At 40.6% G+C, this 22,983-nt stretch overlaps 1 protein-coding gene across 1 annotated transcript in view; it reads left to right on the forward strand.

The window, feature by feature from the left end:
* The window catches only part of wdr11 (WD repeat domain 11), a 131,855-nt gene that overhangs the window by 14,282 nt on the left and 94,590 nt on the right, over positions 1–22,983 (forward strand). The window contains exons 4-6 of the mRNA XM_021605791.2: positions 866–1,039; positions 9,388–9,589; positions 16,829–16,997. Coding sequence (XP_021461466.2) covers positions 866–1,039; positions 9,388–9,589; positions 16,829–16,997 — 545 coding nt within the window. The remainder of the gene's footprint in view (positions 1–865; positions 1,040–9,387; positions 9,590–16,828; positions 16,998–22,983) is intronic.

Raw genomic sequence — 22,983 nt, forward strand, 5'->3', positions numbered from 1 at the left:
GGCAAGTCAGGATTGAGGGAAAGATAAATGGAGCAAAGTACAAAGAGATCCTGCTCCACAGCACTCCGCCCCAGTCTGAGAGCTTAGGGTCACCTCCCAACAGGACAACGACCCTAAGCAGACAGCCAAGACAAAGCAGGAGTGGCTGCAGGACAAGTCTCAATGTCCTTTAGTGGTCCAGCCAGAGCCCGGACTTGAATACAATCAAACATCTCTGGAGAGACCTGAAAATAGCTGTGCAGACACACTCTCCATCCAACCTGATAGAGCTTGAGAGGATCTGCAGAGAAGAATGGTAGAAACTCCCCAAATACTGGTGTGTGTGTGATGTATACATAAGCAGTCAAAAGTTTGGATCCATACTCATTTGAAGGGTTTTTCTTTATTTTTACAATGTTCAACATTGCCGGAGATGTTTGATCGGGTTCAAGTCCGGGCTCTGGCCAGGCCACTCAAGGACAATTAATACATTTGCAAATATTTCTGAACATGTTTGCGTATGGTCATCATGTCATTGTGTGTAGATTGTGTGTAGATTGATGAGGAAATTATTTTGCTTAATCCATTTTTAGGATAAGGCTGTAACATAACAAAGTGGGAAAAGACAAGGGATTTGATTACTTTCCGAATGCGCTGTATATATAAAACACAGGAAAACCACATTTTTGACTATCTGGCAGAAGTAAATTCATCCATAAACATTTCAAATATATCTTATATGCTCTTTTTCCTCTCTCGCTCTTTTTCCGCTTGTTCTCTCGCTCTTTTTCCTCTCTCTCTCACTCTTTTTTTCTCTTCTTCTCTCGGGCACTCTCACTCCCCCCCCCTCCCCTCTCTCTCTCGCTGTTTTTCTTCTTGCCCTCAGATATGGACTGGTTGTGGACTCAGGACGCTTCACGTGATCTTCTCCTGGCCATCCATCCACCTAACTACATAGTCCTATGGAACGGAGACACAGGGACCAAGCTGTGGAAGAAGAGCTATGCAGAGAACATCCTCTCCTTCTCTTTTGACCCCTTCGATCCATCCAACCTAGCATGTAAGCAGCAATCACCCACCTACAGTGCAATGTTCTATAGATCTCTTTTATCTGGTCTTGCTTTCTCTCACTCTTTCATACTATGTCAATCTCTGTTCTCTCAATCCCTCCAACTCCTTATTCTAACAGGTTAAACGTTATTTGTATTCCCTGCCTGCTTGTAGAAAGCTTCTCTTTTAGTTGGAAGTCAATCTTTGTTAACTTCTTACGGCCGACAACATTCCGGCTGAAAAGGCAGTGCGCGAAATTCCAAAATATTTTTTAGAAATATGTAACTTTTATAAATTAACAAGTGCAATACACCAAATGAAAGAAACGTCTTGTTAATCTACCCATCGTGTCCGATTTCACAAAGGTTTTACAGCGATAAAATGAATCGTTATGTTCAGTGATGTTTTGCTTCCAAAACATCCAGTGATTTTGCAGAGAGCCACATCAATTTACATAAATACTCCTAATAAACAACTGTTATTCACAGAATTAAAGATATACTTCTCCTTAATGCAACCGTTGTGTCAGATTTAAAAAAAACTTTACGGAAAAAGCAAACCATGCAATAATCTGAGTACGGCGCTCAGACAACAAATCAAGCAATACAGATATCCGCCATGTTGGAGTCAACAGAAGTCAGAAATAGCATTATAAATATTCACTTACCTTTGATCTGCATCGGAATGCACTCCCAGGAATCCCAGTTCCACAATAAATGTTTGACTTGTTCGATAATATTCATTTTTATGTCCAAATACCTCCCTTTGTTAGTGTGTTCAGCCCAGTAATCCAAATTCATGACGCATGAGCAGACAAAGTCAAAAGGTTCCGTTACAGTCCGTAGAAACATGTCAAACGAAGTATAGAATCAATCTTTATGATGTTTTTATCATAAATCTTCAATAATGTTCCACCGGAGAATTCCTTTGTCTTCAGAAATGCAATGGAACTCATGCTAACTCTCACGTGAACATGCGTCACGAGCTTATGGCACTCTGCCAGACCACTGACTCATTCAACTCCCATTCCCCCTCCTTCACAGTAGAAGCATCAAACAAGGTTCTAAAGACTGTTGACATCTAGTGGAAACCTTAGGAAGTGCAATTTAACCCTATAGACACTATTTGATAGGCCAAGAGTTGAAAAACTACAAACCTCACATTTCCCACTTCCTGGTTGGATTTTTCCCAGGTTTTCGCCTGCCATATGAGTTCTGTTATACTCACAGACATCATTCAAACCGTTTTAGGAACTTCAGAGTGTTTTCTATCCAAATCTACTAATACTATGCATATATTAGCAACTTGGACTGAGTAGCAGGCAGTTTACTCTGGGCACGCTTTTCATCCAAATGTGAAAATGCTGCCCCCTATCCCAAACAGGTTATTAATCATGTGGTAGATATTTAATAATGTAAAAAACAGAGGCATAAGGGCACAGAGGCATGTGCCATCTCAGATTTGTCCTTTTTATAAAATATATATATTTTAGTTTTTCCTCTAATACTACCAGGCACATAGACATTTTATGAAGTTGGCTTTTGCTAGCCCAGATAGGTTCCCAATGTCATAATTAGCTACCAAGAAGCAACTTCAGCCTATCAATCAAGAAATAGTAGCTAGCTTGGCTAACTATCTTAGCTGGCATGTCTGCTGGCAAGGTTGGTAGACTTTTGAAAAGTAAGCAATAACTAAATCTACTGAATAAGACTCACATTCCTTTCAATCTTTTACCCAGATTTTTAGCAGAGATGCAGAGAAGCAGTTTCTTTCAAAAAAATAACCACCAGTTAGGAGGATAGACAGAAACAGAAGATGCTTAGATTTGCAGAAAAATATACATTTTACTCTATAGAGGTGGCGATATGTCTGTATTAGATGTTGATTGGCCAACACATGTTAAAGTAAGTTTTTCCCCTCTTCTGTTCTCCGTCAATACTCCGTATTCTTGAACAAAATTTGCCACCTCAGCTGAGAACGCCATTCCCTAAATGGTCACTTGATGACGCTGCTATCGATTCACTAGTTGTCTTGCTAAAACATTTTATTTTATTAGCATTATCACAAAGTCACTTTTTGAAGTGACCCCTAAGAAATTCCACAAAGTTGTCAAGTGACAGTCGAGCCACAGAGAAATATTAATTATGACCACTTTAGAATATTCGAGAAAGGTGATGATTTAATCAAAACAAATATTTTCTTTGCTGTCTTTTACAGCAAACAATGATGGAAAGAGCTCCCATGTAATTAGTTATAACAGGATAATATTTCATTTTTGTTGAAGGAGAAACAGAAGAAGATGGACAGAATTACGATTACAGATCCTACAGTCTCATTTAAAGTTAGAAATACAGCATGTCCTCATTGGGTACCGAGCTGTGACGCAACTTAAACCTAGCCACTCTCGTATCTTAGCAACAGTTTTTACCTAGCTAGCTAACGTTACATTCCGACAACATTGACGCTCAATATATTTTGGTTTTCAGCCAAAGTTCAAAATTGATTTCAAGCCAGATACAATTCCAATAAAGGCTATCTGTTTCATTAGTTGACTTTGTAACGTTACATGGAACCCAAACCGGCTGCGCGCGTGCGCTGTCGTGCATACATTTATTTTGTCCCCCTACACCAAATGCAATCATGACACGCAGGTTAAAATATTAAAACAAACTCCGAACCAGTGACATTAATTTGGGGACAGGTCAAAAAGCATTAAACATGTATGGCTAGTTAGCTTGCATTTGCTAGCTAATTTGCTAGACAATTAATCCACACATTAAATGGCCAACCGACTCGTTTCTAGTCATCTCTCGTCCTTCCAGGCTTTTTCATCTTTGAACTTATATGGTGATTGGCATCTACACTTTCATAGTATTACCACGACAACCGAAAAAACATTTAATCTTTCAATCACCCACGTGGGTATAACCAATGAGGAGATGGCATGTGAGTACCTGCTTCTATAAACCAATGAGGAGATGGGAGAGGCAGGACTTGCAGCGCAATCTGCGTCAGAAATAGGAATGACTTCTATTTTAGCCCTTGGCAACGCTCGTTGGCGCGCGTGAGCAGTATGGGTGCAACAATTTTAAATAACATGGATTTCTAAATCCTGCAGAATCATGCTCAGATCACAATTTGCGATAGTAAAGTTTTGAAAAATGTATTTGTTATTAAAAGCCCAATAAATCCTTACACAATGGCGAGTATTCAACTCCCACCGCTTCTGGGACATTTATTTTAAAGGCACATATAAATAGCAACTGCACGAGGACAGACAGTGACTGACAGGCCGACACCGTTAGAGATAGTACCTAGCTAGAAATTGCGCCAAAATGAGTTTTTCTAGGAAAAGGAAGGTAGACAATGATGAATACATCGAAAAATGTATTTGAGGTAGCAGAGAAAGCTGTGTGCTTAGTCTGCAAAGAGAGCATCGCTGTCTCGAAAGGCTACAACTTGTCCCGACACTTCCAGACGAAAAATGCAGAGAAATATAGGAATATGTCTTTCTCAGTTGCAAAAGCACCAAGGTCTTTTCCCAAAACTGCATTCAGCAAATGACAGAATTGCGAGAGCTAGCCACAAAAATGCTAAACATAGCAAGCCATTCGCTGAGGGCGAATTCCTTAAAGAAAGTTTAATTGACTCTGCAGCAATACTTTGCCCTGACAAGAAAGATCTGTTTGTCTCACTGTTGGAAGAGACCGTGTCAGGTCTTGCAGATCTCCCCTACCACACAAACGTGACATGGCTGAGTTTGTGGAAGGTGCTTAAAAGGTTGTGGGACCTGAAGTCAGAGATTGTTGAGTTTTTGCAAATGAAAGGAAAATATGTGTATTTCCCTCAACTGCAAGTTAAAGAATGGTTGGCTGATTTTGCCTTCACCGTGAACATGTAGGTTTTTGAATGACTACCTCATCTCTGTAGTCCACACATACAATTTTCTGTAAGGTCCTTCAGTCGAACAGTGAATTTCAAACACATTCATTTTAATACCAGGGAGGTATTCCATTGCATTACAAAGATGGCACCTATTGGTAGATGGGTAAAAATAATACAACAGAGGCTGAATATCCCTTTGATTATCGTGAAGTTATTCATTACATTTTGGCACACAGTTACTACAAAGATACAGGTGACATTCCTAACTCGGTTTCCAGAGAGGATGGAAATTGCCAGTGGTGACTAACACAGGTACACCGTTTAATTCTTGTGATAGGAGAACTGAGGATGGATCAACAACATTGAAGTTACTCCACAAAACTAACCTAATTGACAGAGTGAAAAGGAAGCCTGTACAGAATACAAATATTAAAAAATATGCATCTTGTTTGCAACAAGGCATTTAATATCGCAAAAAATGTGGCAAAGAAATAAACTTTTTGTCCTGGATACCAAGCGTTATGTTCGTTGCTAATCCAACACAACACATCACTGAGTACCACTCTTCATATTTTCAATGCATGGTGGTGGCTGCATCATATTATGGGTATGCTTGTCATCGGCAAGAACTAGGGAGTTTTTTTGTTGTGTAAAACTGAACGGAATAGGTCCTGCTGAGTTGCGCAGTGGTCTAAGGCACTATATCACAGTGTTGCGTCGTCACTACAGCCTGTCTGTGTCACAACTGGCCGTGACCGGGAGTCCCATAAGGCCGCGCACAATTTTCCCAGCGTTGTCCAGGTTAGGGGATGGTTAGGCCGGGTGGGATTTACTTGACTCATCGTACTCTAGCGTCTCCTTGTGCTGTGCCGGGCACCTGCAGGCTTGACTTTGGTCGTCAGTTAAACAGTGTTTCCTCCTACGGTGCAGCTGGCTTCTGGGTTAAGCGAGCACGTGTTAAGAAGCGTGGCTTGGCAGGTCATGTTTCGGAGGACATGACTCGACCTTCGCCTCTCCAGAGCCCATTGTGGAGTTTCAGCAATGAAACAAGATCATAATAATGAGATTGGGGAGAAAAAAAATAAAGAAAAATTAGACCAGACGAATACAGAATAAAGTACATGCAAAAACCTAGAGAAAACCTTGTACAGTTTGCTTTCCAACAGACAATGGGACATGCTTTCAGCAGGACAAAAAAACCTACAACACAAGGCCAAATCTACACTGGAGGTGCTTACCAAGATGGCATTGAATGTTCCTGAGTGGCCTAGTTACAGTTCTGACTTAAATCGGCTTGAAAATCTATGGCAAGACGAGCAATGATCAGCAAACAACTTGACAGAGTTTGAAGAATTTGGAAAAGTGTAATGGGCAGAAATTGCATTAATCCAGGTGTGCAAAGTTCTTATACTTTCCCAAATGACTCACAGCTATAATCGACGCCAAAGGTTCTTCTACAAAATATTGACTCAGGTGTGAATACTTCTGTATTTCTTTTTCAATGCATTTGCTAAAATGTCTAAAAACATGTTTTTAGGGGTATTGTGTGTAGCTGGGTGAGACATCTATTTTAATGAATTTAGAATTCAGGCTGTAAAACACGTCATATGTCAAGGCGTATGAATGCTTTCTCAAGGCACTGTAGCTAACCAACAAATAATGTTTTCAATACAAATTTGGACACTGAATATAGTTGTCAACAGTCTAAGCCAAATCCGTCTGTTTTTCCCCGTAGTTGCGCACACATCGGTTTTTGTTGCTATAAAAAAACTGGCCGTCTAGCAACAAACGACCATATTTTTGTCCGGACTGGTGGAAGACTGAACTTTGTATGAATTTGCTTCTAAAATTAAACGTACTTAGAAAAATAACTTTTTGTTGAAAATATGTATATTTTTTATGTCATTTTATAAAAGCAAGGCAGTCATATTTACCTGTGACTGTATTCAGAACATCTGTCATGGGGGAAGTTGGGTACTGTGGTAAATGTGTTCCTCTTATGCAAATGTATGCACATTAGTTATGTAATTAGGATATTTTTACAGTTGGTGTTTTAAGTTAAATATTAGCTTTTGTCTGACATTGAAAAACACAGGAAATTGAAATGCTAATGTGATCTATGCAATAATAATAATAAGACTTTTCTGCATAAGCAGCTTGACTGCTGCTAGAGTAGAGTAGTTTATTGATCTACTTAAACAACATACAGTGCCTTGCGAAAGTATTCGGCCCCCTTGAACTTTGCGACCTTTTGCCACATTTCAGGCTTCAAACATAAAGATATAAAACGGTATTTTTTTGTGAAGAATCAACAACAAGTGGGACAACAAGTGGGACACAATCATGAAGTGGAACGACATTTATTGGATATTTCAAACTTTTTTAACAAATCAAAAACTGAAAAATTGGGCGTGCAAAATTATTCAGCCCCTTTACTTTCAGTGCAGCAAACTCTCTCCAGAAGTTCAGTGAGGATCTCTGAATGATCCAATGTTGACCTAAATGACTAATGATGATAAATACAATCCACCTGTGTGTAATCAAGTCTCCGTATAAATGCACCTGCACTGTGATAGTCTCAGAGGTCCGTTAAAAGCGCAGAGAGAATCATGAAGAACAAGGAACACACCAGGCAGGTCCGAGATACTGTTGTGAAGAAGTTTAAAGCCGGATTTGGATACAAAAAGATTTCCCAAGCTTTAAACACCCCAAGGAGCACTGTGCAAGCGATAATATTGAAATGGAAGGAGTATCAGACCACTGCAAATCTACCAAGACCTGGCCGTCCCTCTAAACTTTCAGCTCATACAAGGAGAAGACTGATCAGAGATGCAGCCAAGAGGCCCATGATCACTCTGGATGAACTGCAGAGATCTACAGCTGAGGTGGGAGACTCTGTCCATAGGACAACAATCAGTCGTATATTGCACAAATCTGGCCTTTATGGAAGAGTGGCAAGAAGAAAGCCATTTCTTAAAGATATCCATAAGAAGTGTTGTTTAAAGTTTGCCACAAGCCACCTGGGAGACACACCAAACATGTGGAAGAAGGTGCTCTGGTCAGATGAAACCAAAATTGAACTTTTTGGCAACAATGCAAAACGTTATGTTTGGCGTAAAAGCAACACAGCTCATCACCCTGAACACACCATGTCCACTGTCAAACATGGTGGTGGCAGCATCATGGTTTGGGCCTGCTTTTCTTCAGCAGGGACAGGGAAGATGGTTAAAATTGATGGGAAGATGGATGGAGCCAAATACAGGACCATTCTGGAAGAAAACCTGATGGAGTCTGCAAAAGACCTGAGACTGGGACGGAGATTTGTCTTCCAACAAGACAATGATCCAAAACATAAAGCAAAATCTACAATGGAATGGTTCAAAAATAAACATATCCAGGTGTTAGAATGGCCAAGTCAAAGTCCAGACCTGAATCCAATCGAGAATCTGTGGAAAGAACTAAAAACTGCTGTTCACAAATGCTCTCCATCCAACCTCACTGAGCTCGAGCTGTTTTTCAAGGAGGAATGGTAAAGAATTTCAGTCTCTCGATGTGCAAAACTGATAGAGACATACCCCAAGCGACTTACAGCTGTAATCGCAGCAAAAGGTGGCGCTACAAAGTATTAACTTAAGGGGGCTGAATAATTTTGCACGCCCAATTTTTCAGTTTTTGATTTGTTAAAAAAGTTTGAAATATCCAATAAATGTCGTTCCACTTCATGATTGTGTCCCACTTGTTGTTGATTCTTCACATCTTTATGTTTGAAGCCTGAAATGTGGCAAAAGGTCGCAAAGTTCAAGGGGGCCGAATACTTTCGCAAGGCACTGTATGTACTCACATTGGATGGATTGATTAGGATTTAGACCTATCAAACAGCCTAATCATCCTTTTAGAGATTTACCCCATTAATGTAAACATGTTTTTTCATGTAAAAAATAATCCCATTCCACTAATTCAAACATTATGGGGAGGTCAATTTTATTGATCTACAGTACTTCAACAACAGATGTACTCACAATGAATTTTGGCAGGATATGTTCCATTGATCTTGCTTTTTAGTCTAGGAAAACCTCCCCATAATGTTAGAGTTTGAATTTCCTGTCTTCTTCGACTTTAGAAAAAAGCTAATTGTTTACTTAACTTAGTTTTGGGGATTAATAGAATTAAGCATAATGATGATGTCTTTAGATTACAGAAAAAAAGTTATTTCAGGGGTTTAAAAAATGCAAGATTCTTGAATTTAAGGATGGCATATTGCCCCTCCGGACCACCCCCCAGTCATCCTCACAAACTTTGTACCCCCTCAGATTTTTGGGATGCGTGATGCCCCGGAACAAATCCCAGACCTGTTGATCCTAGAGCAGTCATTACAGTCCAGTTAATAATAATAATAAGAAAAAAACATTTACTTTAAATAGATTTCAAACCTGTCATAATTTCTTCCCTTGCTCTCTCTCCTTTCATGCTCAGTGCTGACCAGCGAAGGCATTGTCTTCATCTCTGACTTCTCTCACTCCAAACCCCCGGGCAGTGGGGGTAAGAAGGTCTATATCGCCAGCCCCCATGCCAGCCCTGCCCACACTAAGCCTGTGCCTGCTGCCCTCCCTGCCCCTACCGGTGCCAAGAAGGCCCTGAACAAGGTCAAAGTGCTCATCACCAACGAGAAGCCAACGTAAGAAAACCCCATAGCTAAACACTGCATGATTCTTATTACACATTCCATATTAGAAAGCTTGTATTGTTTAAAACAATATATCAAAAAATGTACTTGGGTACTTTTGAGATATGTAAGTATATATTTGTATTATTCAGAAATGAATGACAAAACATGACTTATATTTCAGAGCCCACGTTAAAGTTTCAAATGAGAGCATGACTCACTTTGTAGCATCTACAGACTCATTGTTGTCGTGTCTTAAAGAAGGCCTGGGTAAGGTAAGGTGAAATGTCACCAATTTTCCAATGTGAATTCATTATTTCTCAATTATCATTTTGAAAATAGACGTCAAAGGTATGCTAAACATCCTTCCCCCCAAATGACATTTCTATGGATTTTATTTCAGGAAGATCAAAAACCTATTTGGGCCAACCTGTATGGAATTGCCCCTATGTAATATTTGTTTGACTGTTGCAGTAAGGCATAGGCTACCGTTGCTGTAATAACCCTCCCACCCTCTAAACACAGCTGCCCACCTTCATGTCTGTAATTGGTTTATTATTTAGTCTTGTAATACTAATAATTTATCCTGGTTGAGTTCAAGAAATCACTCAACGGTACATACAGTGCCCCTGCCCAGTCATGTGAAATCCTTAGATTGGGGCCTAATGAATTTATTTCCATTGAGTTTTTCCTTCTATGAACTGTAACTCAATAAAATTGATGAACTTGTTGCGTTTTTATATTTTTGTTCAGTATAGATATACAGTGCCTTGCGAAAGTATTCGGCCCCCTTGAACTTTGCGACCTTTTGCCACATTTCAGGCTTCAAACATAAAGATATAAAACTGTATTTTTTTGTGAAGAATCAACAACAAGTGGGACACAATCATGAAGTGGAACAACATTTATTGGATATTTCAAACCTTTTTAACAAATCAAAAACTGAAAAATTGGGCGTGCAAAATTATTCAGCCCCCTTAAGTTAATACTTTGTAGCGCCACCTTTTGCTGCGATTACAGCTGTAAGTCGCTTGGGGTATGTCTCTATCAGTTTTGCACATCGAGAGACTGAAATTTCTTCCCATTCCTCCTTGCAAAACAGCTCGAGCTCAGTGAGGTTGGATGGAGAGCATTTGTGAACAGCAGTTTTCAGTTCTTTCCACAGATTCTGTATTGGATTCAGGTCTGGACTTTGACTTGGCCATTCTAACACCTGGATATGTTTATTTTTGAACCATTCCATTGTAGATTTTGCTTTATGTTTTGGATCATTGTCTTGTTGGAAGACAAATCTCCGTCCCAGTCTCAGGTCTTTTGCAGACTCCATCAGGTTTTCTTCCAGAATGGTCCTGTATTTGCTTCCATCCATCTTCCCATCAATTTTAACCATCTTCCCTGTCCCTGCTGAAGAAAAGCAGGCCCAAACCATGATGCTGCCACCACCATGTTTGACAGTGGGGATGGTGTGTTCAGAGTGATGAGCTGTGTTGCTTTTACGCCAAACATAACGTTTTGCATTGTTGCCAAAAAGTAACATTTTGGTTTCATCTGACCAGAGCACCTTCTTCCACATGTTTGGTGTGTCTCCCAGGTGGCTTGTGGCAAACTTTAAACAACACTTTTTATGGATATCTTTAAGAAATGGCTTTCTTCTTGCCACTTCCATAAAGGCCAGATTTGTGCAATATACGACTGATTGTTGTCCTATGGACAGAGTCTCCCACCTCAGCTGTATATCTCTGCAGTTCATCCAGAGTGATCATGGGCCTCTTGGCTGCATCTCTGATCAGTCTTCTCCTTGTATGAGCTGAAAGTTTAGAGGGACGGCCAGGTCTTGGTAGATTTGCAGTGGTCTGATACTCCTTCCATTTCAATATTATCGCTTGCACAGTGCTCCTTGGGATGTTTAAAGCTTGGGAAATCTTTTTGTATCCAAATCCGGCTTTAAACTTCTTCACAACAGTATCTCGGACCTGCCTGGTGTGTTCCTTGTTCTTCATGATGCTCTCTGTGCTTTTAACGGACCTCTGAGACTATCACAGTGCAGGTGCATTTATACGGAGACTTGATTACACACAGGTGGATTGTATTTATCATCATTAGTCATTTAGGTCAACATTGGATCATTCAGAGATCCTCACTGAACTTCTGGAGAGAGTTTGCTGCACTGAAAGTAAAGGAGCTGAATAATTTTGCACGCCCAATTTTTCAGTTTTTGATTTGTTAAAAAAGTTTGAAACATCCAATAAATGTCGTTCCACTTCATGATTGTGTCCCACTTGTTGTTGATTCTTCAAAAAAAATACAGTTTTATATCTTTATGTTTGAAGCCTGAAATGTGGCAAAAGGTCGTGAAGTTCAAGGGGGACGAATACTTTTGCAAGGCACTGTAATTTGTATTCATGATGGTGTTTCCTTCACTGGTTGTCCTTGTGGCAACAGGTCACAAATCTTGCTGCTGGGATTGAACACTGTGGTATTTCACCTAATATTTATGGAAGTTTATCAAAATTTGATTTGTTTTTAAATTCTTTGGGTCTGTGTAATGAGGGAAATATGTGTCTTTTTAATATGGTCAGGTCAGTTTCTACCAAATGTGGGCAGTGGGCACCTCAGTGGCATCTTTGTGTTTGTGAACAGAGCCCCAGGACCAGCTTGCTGAGGGGACTCTTCTCTCAGTTCATCTCTCTATAGGTGATTTGAGGTTTGGGAATTGCTGTTGAATTTTTTTTTAAAAATGTTTATGGATCTTGATAATTAGAAGGTATCATCCTTATTCTGCTTTGCATGCATTATTTAGTGTTTTACATTGTTCACGGGAGATGTTTTGCAGAATTCTGCATGCATATTCTCAATTTAGTGTTTGTCCCATTTGGTGAATTCTTGGTTGGTTAGCGGACCCCAGACCTCACAACCGTAGAGGGCAGTGGTTTCTGTAACTGATTTAAAGTATTTTTTTTCCAGATCCTAATTTGGGATATCAAATTTTATGGTCCTTTTTGATGGCATATTGCCATGTCTCAGATCGTTCATACCTTTGTGGAAGTTAAACTGTTTTGTTTGCTCTAGGACAACAGTGTCTAGATGGAATTTGTATTTGTGGTCCTGGCATCTGGACCTTTTTTGGAACACCATTATTTTTTGTCTTACTGAGATTCACTGTCAGGGCCCAGGTCTGACAGAATCTGTGCAGAATATCCTGGTGCTGCGTTAGGCCCTCCTTGGTTGTGGACAGAAGCACTAGATCATCAGTAGACATTTCACTTCAGATTCTAGAAGGGTGTGGCCGGGTGCTGCAGACTGTTGTAGTGCCCTCGTCAATTCATTGATATGCAGTGCCAGTCAAAAGTTTGGACGACACAAAAAGTGTTAAACAAATCAAAGTATATTTTAGGTTCTTCAATGTAGCCACCCTTTGCCTTGATGACACTCTTGGCATTCTCTCAACCAGCTTCATGTGGTGGAATGCATTTTAATTAACAGGTGTGCTGCCTTAAGTTAATTTGTGTAATTCCTTTCCTCCTTAATGCATTTGAGCCAATACTCTATTCTGTCGAATAAAACAACTATTATAATGTAATACAAGCATTATAACATAAACTTGCAATTTTCCAAGACATAGTGCTCACCTTGTCTTCTCGGACAAGCTTTTTTCCGGATGCCCCAAACAATCGGAAAGGGGATTCATCAGAGAAAATGACTCGGCAGTCCAATCACTGTACCTTTTGCAGAATGTCAGTCTGTCCCTGATGTTTTTCCTCTAAGTGGCTTCTTTGCTGCCCTTCTTGACACCAGGCCATCCTCCAAAAGTCTTCGCCTCACTGGGAGTGCAGATGCACTCACACCTGCCTGCTGCCATTCCTGAGCAAGCTCTGTACTGGTGGTGCCCCGATCCTGCAGCTGACTCAACTTTAGGAGACGGTCCTGGCGCTTGCTGGACTTTCTTGGGCGCCCTGAAGCCTTCTTCACAATAATTGAACCGCTCTCCTTGAAGTTCTTGATGATCCAATAAATGGTTGATTTAGGTGCAATCTTACTGGCAGAAATATCCTTGCCTGTGAAGCCCTTTTTGTGCAAAGCAATGATGACGGCACATGTTTCCTTGCAGGTAACCATGGATGACAGAGGAAGAACAATGATTCCAAGCACCACCCTCCTTTTGAAGCTTCCAGTCAGTTATTCAAACTCAATCAGCATGACAGAATGATCTCCAGCCGTGTCCTCATCAACACTCACACGGGTTAACGAGAGAATCACTGACATGATGTCAGCTGGTCCTTTTGTGGCAGGGCTGAAATGCAGTGGAAATGTTTTTGGACGATTCAGTTCAGTGGCATGGCAAAGAGCGACTTTGCAATTCATCTGATCACTCTTCATAACTTTCTGGAGTATATGCAAATTGCCATCATACAAACTGAGGCAGCAGACTTTGTGAAAATGTATATTTGTGTAATATCAGAATAGTAGCTCCTGCTTGTTACCAGCATGTGAGGCAATCTCTCAAATGTGAGAAGATCATAGCATGCATATATAGTTTGGCGGCCTCCAGAGGAAGGAAAGGTCTTATAAACCCAAAGTTGGATAATCCAAACTTAACCGTTTTAATCACCACCTTCACATGTTTCTTAAATATAATCCAAACTCATCAAGCTCGAGACCCTGGGTCTCGACCCTGCCCTGTGCAACTGGGTACTTGACTTCCTGACTGGCCGCCCCCAGGTGGTGAGGGTAGGTAGCAACACCCCAGGTGGTGAAGGAGGGTAACAATGGTAGAGAGATTTTGAAGAGCATGTACTGTAGGAAATGTGTTGTTAGCGCTTCAGTAGCTTTTCCTCATATTTACTTTGTTCAAGTCCCCAGCTACAATAACTGCGACCTCGGGATATGTGGTTCCCAGTTTGCTCAAAGTCCAGTGTAGTTCCTTCAGGACCATCGTGGTATCAGCTTGAGGGGGAATGTACATGGCTGTGACGACAACCAAAGATAAGGTAATTATTTTTGGTGGTAATACTATCAGCATTTGATATTACGATATTCTAGGTCGGGTGAACAGATGGACTTGAGTTCTTGTACGTTACCACAATCAAAACCAGTTAATCATGAAACGTACACCTCCACCTTTCTTCTTCCCGTTCTTTTTTTCTGTCTGCACAATGTACTGAGAACCCAGCTGGCTGTATAGACTGGGACAGTATGTCCTGAGAGAACCATGATTCTGTGAAAGACTGGTACAGTCCCTGATGTCTCCTGGAATGTATTTCAATTAACAGGTGTGCCTTGTTAAAGTTAATTTGTGGAATTTCTTTCCTCAATGCGTTTGAGCCAATCAGTTGTGTTGTGACAAGGTAGGGATGGTATTCCAAAGATTGCCCTATTTAGTAAAAAGTCCATATGGCAGTAATTGCTCAAATAAGCAAAGAGAAATGACAGTCCATCATGACTTTTAGACATGAAGGTCAGTCAATGCGGAACATTTCAAGAACTTCGAACGTTTCAAGTGCAAAAAAACATAAGGCGCTATGAAACTGGCTCTCATAAGGACCACCACAAGAAAGGAAGACCCATAGTTACCTCTGCTGGATAAGTTCATGAAAGTTACCAGCCTCAGAAATGGCAGCCCAAATAAATGCTTCAGAGTTCAAGAAACAGACACATCTCATCATCAACTGTTCAGTGTGATTTTAAAAAAAAAATCATTTTTTATTTTTTTTCACCTTTATTTAACCAAATAGGCTAGTTGAGAACAAGTTCTCATTTACAACTGCGACCTGGCCAAGATAATGCATAGCAGTGTGAACAGACAACAACACAGTTACACATGGAGTAAACAATAAAAAAGTCTATAACACAGTAGAAAAAAAGAAAAAAATAGTCTATATACATTGTGTGCAAAAGGCATGAGGAGGTAAGCGAATAATTACAATTTTGCAGATTAACACTGGAGTGATAAATGATCAATCAGGCCTTCATGGTTGAATTGCTTCAAAGAAACTGCTACTAAAGGACACCAATAATAAGAAGAGACTTGCTTGGGTCAAGAAACACGGGCAATGGACGTTAGACCATTGGAAATCTGTCTTTTGGTCTTGTCTAATGAGTCTAAATTTGAGATTTTTGGTTCCAACCGCTGTGTCTTTGTGAAACTCAGAGTAGGTGAACGGATAATCTCCGCATGTGTGGTTTCAACCATGAAGTATGGAGAAGGAGGTGTGTGGGTGACACTGTCTGTGATTTTATTTTGAATTCAAAGCACACTTAACCAGCATGGCTACCAAAGCATTCTGCAGCAATACGCCATCCCGTCTGGTTTGCGCTTGGTGGGACTATCATTTTGCAGATTGAAGGAAAAGCAGCCAAGAAGTGCTCAGCATATGTGGGAACTCAAGACTGCTGGAAAAGCATTCCAGGTGAAGCTGGTTGACAGAATGCCAAGAGTGTTCAAAGCTGTCATCAAGGCAAAGGGTGGCAACTTTGAATCACAAATATAAAATCTATTTTGATTTGTTTTTTTTGTTTACAACGTGATTCCATATCTGTTATTTCATAGTTTTGATGTCTTCACTTATTATACAATGTAGAAAATAGTAAAAATAAAGAAGAACCCTTGATTGAGTAAGTGTGTCAACTTTTGACTAGTATTGTATGTACTTCTACAGTGTGTGGCAATTTTTCAGTGGATGAATACAATTAGCAGGTAAATTCAGCGTGTCATTGTGAGATGACGCTAAGATGCTATAACTAAAGGAGAACATGTCCATAACAATTCTGGCAATGCATTATACTCCACCAGTAAGTAAGTAGCTTTTTCCCAGCCAGAACGGGCCATAGGGCAAGCACACCCCCTGGACATTGAACAGGACACTCATCTATTGCAGGGCCTTTACCCCCAATTCATCTTCTTAGTGCCAAGCAGAGGGGGTCTGATTTTATTTTCAAATCTTTTTTTAAGTCTTATGTTTCGACCAGGGATCAAACCCCCGACCTTTCTATCACAGGGTGGGCACTCAAACCGCAATGCCACTGAGTTGGTCAAAAACTGCATCATCAGACAGCGTAACACCTGCTGGTTTAAAGTTAGTCAGTCAAGGTAACGACTGTTGTGTTTCATGAAAACATAATTAATGGAAGGTACATTCCTATTCAAGTCACTGTTCCATGATGAGCGGATAGGCAGCCATATTGAATGTACCCATTCCAGGAATTAAAATCGGGAAGTTAATTATATTTCTATGGGTGTGTTCCTCTCGTCAGAGCGGAGGCTGTGACCCTGAATGCAGACTGCCTGCAGCTGTCCTACCTGCCCTCCAAGAGGAACCACATGCTGCTGCTCTACCCCAGAGAGATCCTCATCCTGGACCTTGAGGTCAGCCAGACCGTGGGTGTGGTGGCCATTGAACGCTCCGGGGTTCCCTTCATTCAGGTGGGATGCAACACACACACTCTTCAGTCTCACCTCAACTTACCCTCACCTCAATTAAACCCCTGTGCAATCAGTGTTTTATAGTTTTGTATGGTACTTTACAGTTGAAGTCGGAAGTTTACATACACCTTAGCCAGATACATTTAAACTCAGTTTTTCACAATTCCTGACATTTATTCAGAGTAAAAATTCCCTGTCTTTGGTCAGATAGGATCATCACTTTATTTTAAGAATGTGAAATGTCAGAATAATAGTATAGAATTATTTTATTTCAGCTTTTATTTCTTTCATCACACTCCCAGTGCGTCACAAGTTTACATACACTCAATTATTATTTGGTAGCATTGCCTTTCAATTGTTTAACTTTGGACAAATGTTTCGGATTGCCTTCCACAAGCTTCCCACAATAAGTTGGGTGAATTTTGTCTCATTCCTCCTGACGGAGCTGGTGTAACTGAGTCAGTTGTGTAGGTCTCCTAGCTCGCACACACTTTTTCAGTTCTGCCCACACATTTTCTATAGGATTGAGGTCAGGGCTTTGTGATGGCCACTCCAATACCTTGACTTTGCTGGCCTTACGCTATTTTTCCACAACTTTGGAAGTATGCTTGGGGTCATTGTCCATTTGCGACCAAGCTTTAACTTCCTGACTGATGTCTTGAGATGTTGCTTCAATACATCCACATAATTTTCCATCGTCATCTATTTTGTGAAGTGCACCAGTCCCTCCTGCAGCAAAGCACCCCCACAAAATGAATCTGCTTCAGAGTGTAAATGACCCTAAGTTGAGGCAAATATTTATGTACCAGCAGGACAATGACCCCAAGCATACAGCCAAAGCAATGCTGAAATGACTTCAGAACAAGAATGTGAAAGTCCCTGAGAGGCCCAGCCACTCTCCATCTAATTTAACAGAGCTTGAGAAAATCTGCAAGGAAGAAAATCCTCAAATCCAGATGTGCAAAGCTGATAAAGACACCCAAGATGACTCAATTTAGGCTTTAACGCAACAGAATATAGAGTAAGTCTAGGAGTATTAATACTTTCTATAGGCACTGTACTCATGCATGCACACACAACACAGAGTTGGACCTGCTATGCGTAAACCAACCCCCACCCATAAAATGGAGACTCGTCCCGAATGGACCCGAGGACAGTCGCACCATTCCGAAAAGGCCCGTTGAAAAAACAGACCCGAACAGACCTGTGCCGATTCGGATCTGAGAGATCCATTCAGATCCGAGAGTAGAACTAATGAGTGAAAGAGACTTCCATCTGGGTGCTGCCAGCACCATCAATAAAGGAGTGACGTTGGCCAAATGATCCACAGTTATGTGTCCTGTAAAACTTCCTGTTACAAAAAATGATTGGTTGTGTTTCGATGTGCATGTTAAAAATGTTGCAGTCTGTTTTTATTTTGCTAAAAATAGTTGTTGGTGCTGTCAGAGATTTAGCCGCAAATGTATCAGGGTATTGCATGCATGTTAGGATCAGGCGTCCACTGTAGGAAATATTCATGAAGAGAAGCTTAGGCCTAGAGAGACACCGAAAGAAAGATGGAGATATGCCGGTTGAATGTTCCCGACACCACATACATTTATTTATCCTTGTCAGATAGGCTACTACTGTGATACAGATATAGGCATACTTACTTGCCTTTTTGATTATAGTATTTTTAAAAAATATATAAGGATAAGCATTATATTGTTCGATTTTAAAGGAGTAACACTGGTAGGCTTAAAACATCCTTCCTCACCAAGTTCAACTGTCAGTCAGTCAGTGCACCAGTGCACTTACACCTTGATTACACTTACTCGTATTTCATATGTCACAACGATTCATCGATTCAAATGCTATGATGCTTGTAAAGTTGTCTCGCAGTGCTGGTCATTAAAAAAAAAAAAAAGCTAGCTAGCTCATGGATGCAAACAATGTTTTTCCTCAAACATAGCAAAACGACATCTGTTTCAGTAGCTCTCGTTAGCTTGCTAACTTTATATCTGGGTGTCATCTAAAATCACCCTAATTTATAAGACAGTTCTTATTTGATTAATGGTGGTCGGACCCATCTATGTAAAGCTAGCCACAATAAGGATTCGCCACAATAGTGGACTTTGCGGTTAGCCTTTGTTGGGTTCGACATTTTGAACATTGAGATATTAAATATATGATAGAGAAGAAGCATAGACTCAAAGGAGAAAGTTAAGGGTTCTCTGTAGAATGTGTTTGATGAAGGAGAGGAGAGCGACGTGTTAATATAGGGAAGACAGATGGTTATCTGTGGATTAGGTGAAGGAGGGGTTGAGGTCAGGAAATGAGGGGTGAGGTCAGTAAGGGAGCAATCAGCGTAGTATCTGGTTACCTTCTTCCTGATGGGGCATAAACTAAGGATTGGAGAGAGGGAGTGGAGTGTCTTAAGTGGGATATACATATCTGGATGGGACAAATGTTGGGTTGTCTGAATTACACCTGTACATAACCTTTGGGCAGAATTAAACTTGGTTAAAGCTTCTCTTGTGTCTGTGGGTTGTTTCTTCTGAATTTTAAGAACCTAACGCCTTCAAAATTAAAGTATGTCATTGACAGTGATGCAAATTAATACAAATAGTAGAATTATGCCATAATTGAATAGATCATGGTAAACGTTGTTTATAAATGTTGTTATATAAAATCACCAAAAGACAATCATTTGTTAATTTGACAATCTGTTGAAATCACACTGGATGTATTATACTTTAGAATTGCATTGGGGGCATACTTATTTCACTGTACAGCCTTACCCCATGTCATTGATACACAATCCATAGGTATCAGTCTACTCGATGACACCCAGAGAACATTAGCATCATAGCTCTTATTGCGGGACTCTGAAATAACTGTGAATTGAGCCACATTGATTGTCAACATGTGTATTGAACACTATTCTTGGGGAAGAACAATACTGCGTGGATGTTTTGGAGTCTCATAACTCGGAGGTGGGCTTTGGGGAAACCATATATTGGGTATTGAGAAGACTGTTGGCCAATTTCATTGATCCCCAATCCTTAGGTAAAGCTGTACAGTGCAATATGATTGTCAATACACACAATAGGCTGACTGGGGAGTTGATTTCACACAGTCACAGTCCTGCGATAAGAGCTATAACGCCTAATATTTGCATACACTCTATACAGTTGTGTTCTGTGGGTATCACAGAGTAGGCTGATACCCCATTTCATTGCTTCACATTCCAACATTGTTTAACATTATCTAGTCTAAATATGGCATAATTCCACCAATTGTAACCTTCTGCATCACTTTCAAAGAGGTAGTTTTATTTTGAAGGCAAACTGCAAATTCCATTATTGTGCCTAATCCTTATTGTGGCTAGCTTCACAATACATAACCCGGTCAGGTCGAGCCTCACTAGCCAGATGAAGCTAGCTGGCTGCTTATAATGTTAGCTTTGGGCAACCGGGTTAAGTAGCTGGCTAGCTATTTATTTTCATGAACTGAAGTTAAATTTCAATAGGCAAACAACAAGTGGCAATCTAGCTAATACTTACTAACAAGGATTCCTAAATCATTGCTAAGAATAGTGAAAATGACTGCAGTTTCTACTGGTCATTGTTTTCAGGCTGGTTGTAATGGTGCTAGCTAGGTACCAAGCTAAAGCTACCCCAGAATTTGTATTCAAACAAATAATGCTTTATTACCAACGCGGTATTGTAAACTCATCGTTCGTGGCCGTTGTTTTCTTATTTGCAGACTGTATAAGTGTATAAAGTCAGGACATCTGCTGTCTCAGCCACTGCCTGACAGCAAGGCAGTACCCCAAGGCTTGATCCCACTCTTCTCAATGTACATCAACAACACTGCTCAAGCAGTAGGAATCTCTCTCATCCATTTATATGCAGTCTTATACTCAGCTGGCCCCTCTGATTTCTTAGTGTCCAACAAGCTTTCTTTGCCTTTAACGTGGTTCTGAACACCTCCAACAAAGGTCTGTTAAGAGTGCCCCTCCTACCGGAGGATGTGGATCTTGAGGTAGTCACCTTATACAAGTACTTGGGAGTATGGGTAGATGGTACAGTGTCCTTCTCTCAGCACATATCAAAGATGCAGGCTAAGGTTAAATCTAGACTTGGTTTCCTCTATCGTAATCGCTCCTCTTTCATCCCAGCTGCCAAACTAACCCTGATTCAGGTAACCACCCTACCCATGATAGATTACGGAGACATAACTTCGAGATCGGCAGGTAAGGGTGCTCTCGAGCGGCTAGATGTTCTTTAGCATTCGGCCATCAGCTTTTCCACCAATGCTCCTTATAAGACACATCACTGCACTCTATACTACTCTGTAAACTGGTCATCTCTGTATACCCGTCGCAAGACCCACTGGTTGATGCATATTTATTAAACCTTCTTAGGTCTCACACCCCCCCCATCTGAGATATCTACTGCAGCCTTCTTTGGAGTGATTTAATCACGCTTCACCATCTGGCAGTTCGATGGACGAATCTGGGTTTGGCGGATGCGGGGAGAACGCTACCTGCCCGATTTGCATAGTGCCAACTGTAAAGTTAGTTGGATGTGGAATATCGGTCTGGGGCTGTTTTTCATGGTTTCGGCTAGGCCCCTCAGTTCCAGTGAAGAGAATCTTAGCGCTACAGCATACAATGACATTCTTGTGCTTACGGTCCAACATCTGGTGGTGGCTTTTATAGCAGCAAAGGGGGACCAACTCCAAAGTTTGAGACTGATCCAATGAACAATAGCATTTTTGTTCAAAATGTTGTATCAATACTGCCCAAATGTGCCTAATTTGTTTATTAATAACTTTTCATGTAACAAAACTGCACTCTCCTCAAACAATAGCATGGTATTATTTCACTGTAATAGCTACTATAAATTGGACAGTGCAGTTAGATTAACATGAATTTAAGCTTTCTGCCATTATCAGATATGTCTATGTCCTGGGAAATGTTCTTGTTAGTTACAACCTCATGCTAATCGCATTAGCCTACGTTAGCTCAACCGTCTCGCAGGGGACTTCCCGAACCTGAAGAAGTTCATGCATTTGAGCCAATCAGTTGTGTTGTGACAAGATGGTATACAGAAGATAGCCCTATTTGTTAAAATAAAAGTCCATATTATGGTAAGAATAGCTCAAATAAGCAAAGATAAATGACAGTCCATCATTACTTTTAGACATGAAGGTCAGTCAATCCGGACAATTTGAATAACTTTTAAAGTTTCTTCAAGTGTAGTCGCAAAAATCATCAAACGCTATGATGAAACTGGCTCTCATGAGGACAGACACAGGAAAGGAAGACCCAGAGTTACCTCTGCTGCAGAGGATAAGTTCATTAGAGTTACCAGCCTCAGAAATGGCTTCCCAAATAATTGCTTCAGAGTTCAAGTAACATCAGTAATCTCAACATTTAGCTTTTCAGAGTAGACTGCGTGAAACTACTACTAAATGACGCAAATAAGACTTGCTTGGGCCAAGAAACACAAGCAATGGACATTAGACCAGTTGAAATCTTTATTTTGGTCTGATGAGTCCAATTTTTAGATTTTTGATTTCCAATTGCTGTGTCTTTGTGAGACGCAGAGTAGGTGAACGGATGATATTTACTTGTGTGGTTCCCACTGTGAAGCATGGAGGAAGAGGGGTGGGGTGCTTTGCTGGTGTCACTTTCTGTGATTTATTTATAGTTCAAGGCACACTTAACCAGCATGGCTACCACAGCATTCTGCAGTGACACTCCATCCCATCTGGTTTGGGCTTAGTTGGACTATCATTTGTTTTTCAACAGGACAATGACCCAACACACCTCCAGGCTGTGTTATGTCCATTTTGACCAAGAAGGGGAGTGATTGAGTGCTGCATCAGATGACCTGGCTTCCACAATCACCCATCCTCAACCCATTTGAAATGGTTTTGGATGAGTTGGATTGCAGAATGAACGAAAGCAGCCGACAAGTGCTCAGCAAATGATGGA

The sequence above is a fragment of the Oncorhynchus mykiss genome, chromosome 1 (assembly GCF_013265735.2).
Source record: "Oncorhynchus mykiss isolate Arlee chromosome 1, USDA_OmykA_1.1, whole genome shotgun sequence".
Lineage (NCBI taxonomy): Eukaryota > Metazoa > Chordata > Actinopteri > Salmoniformes > Salmonidae > Oncorhynchus > Oncorhynchus mykiss.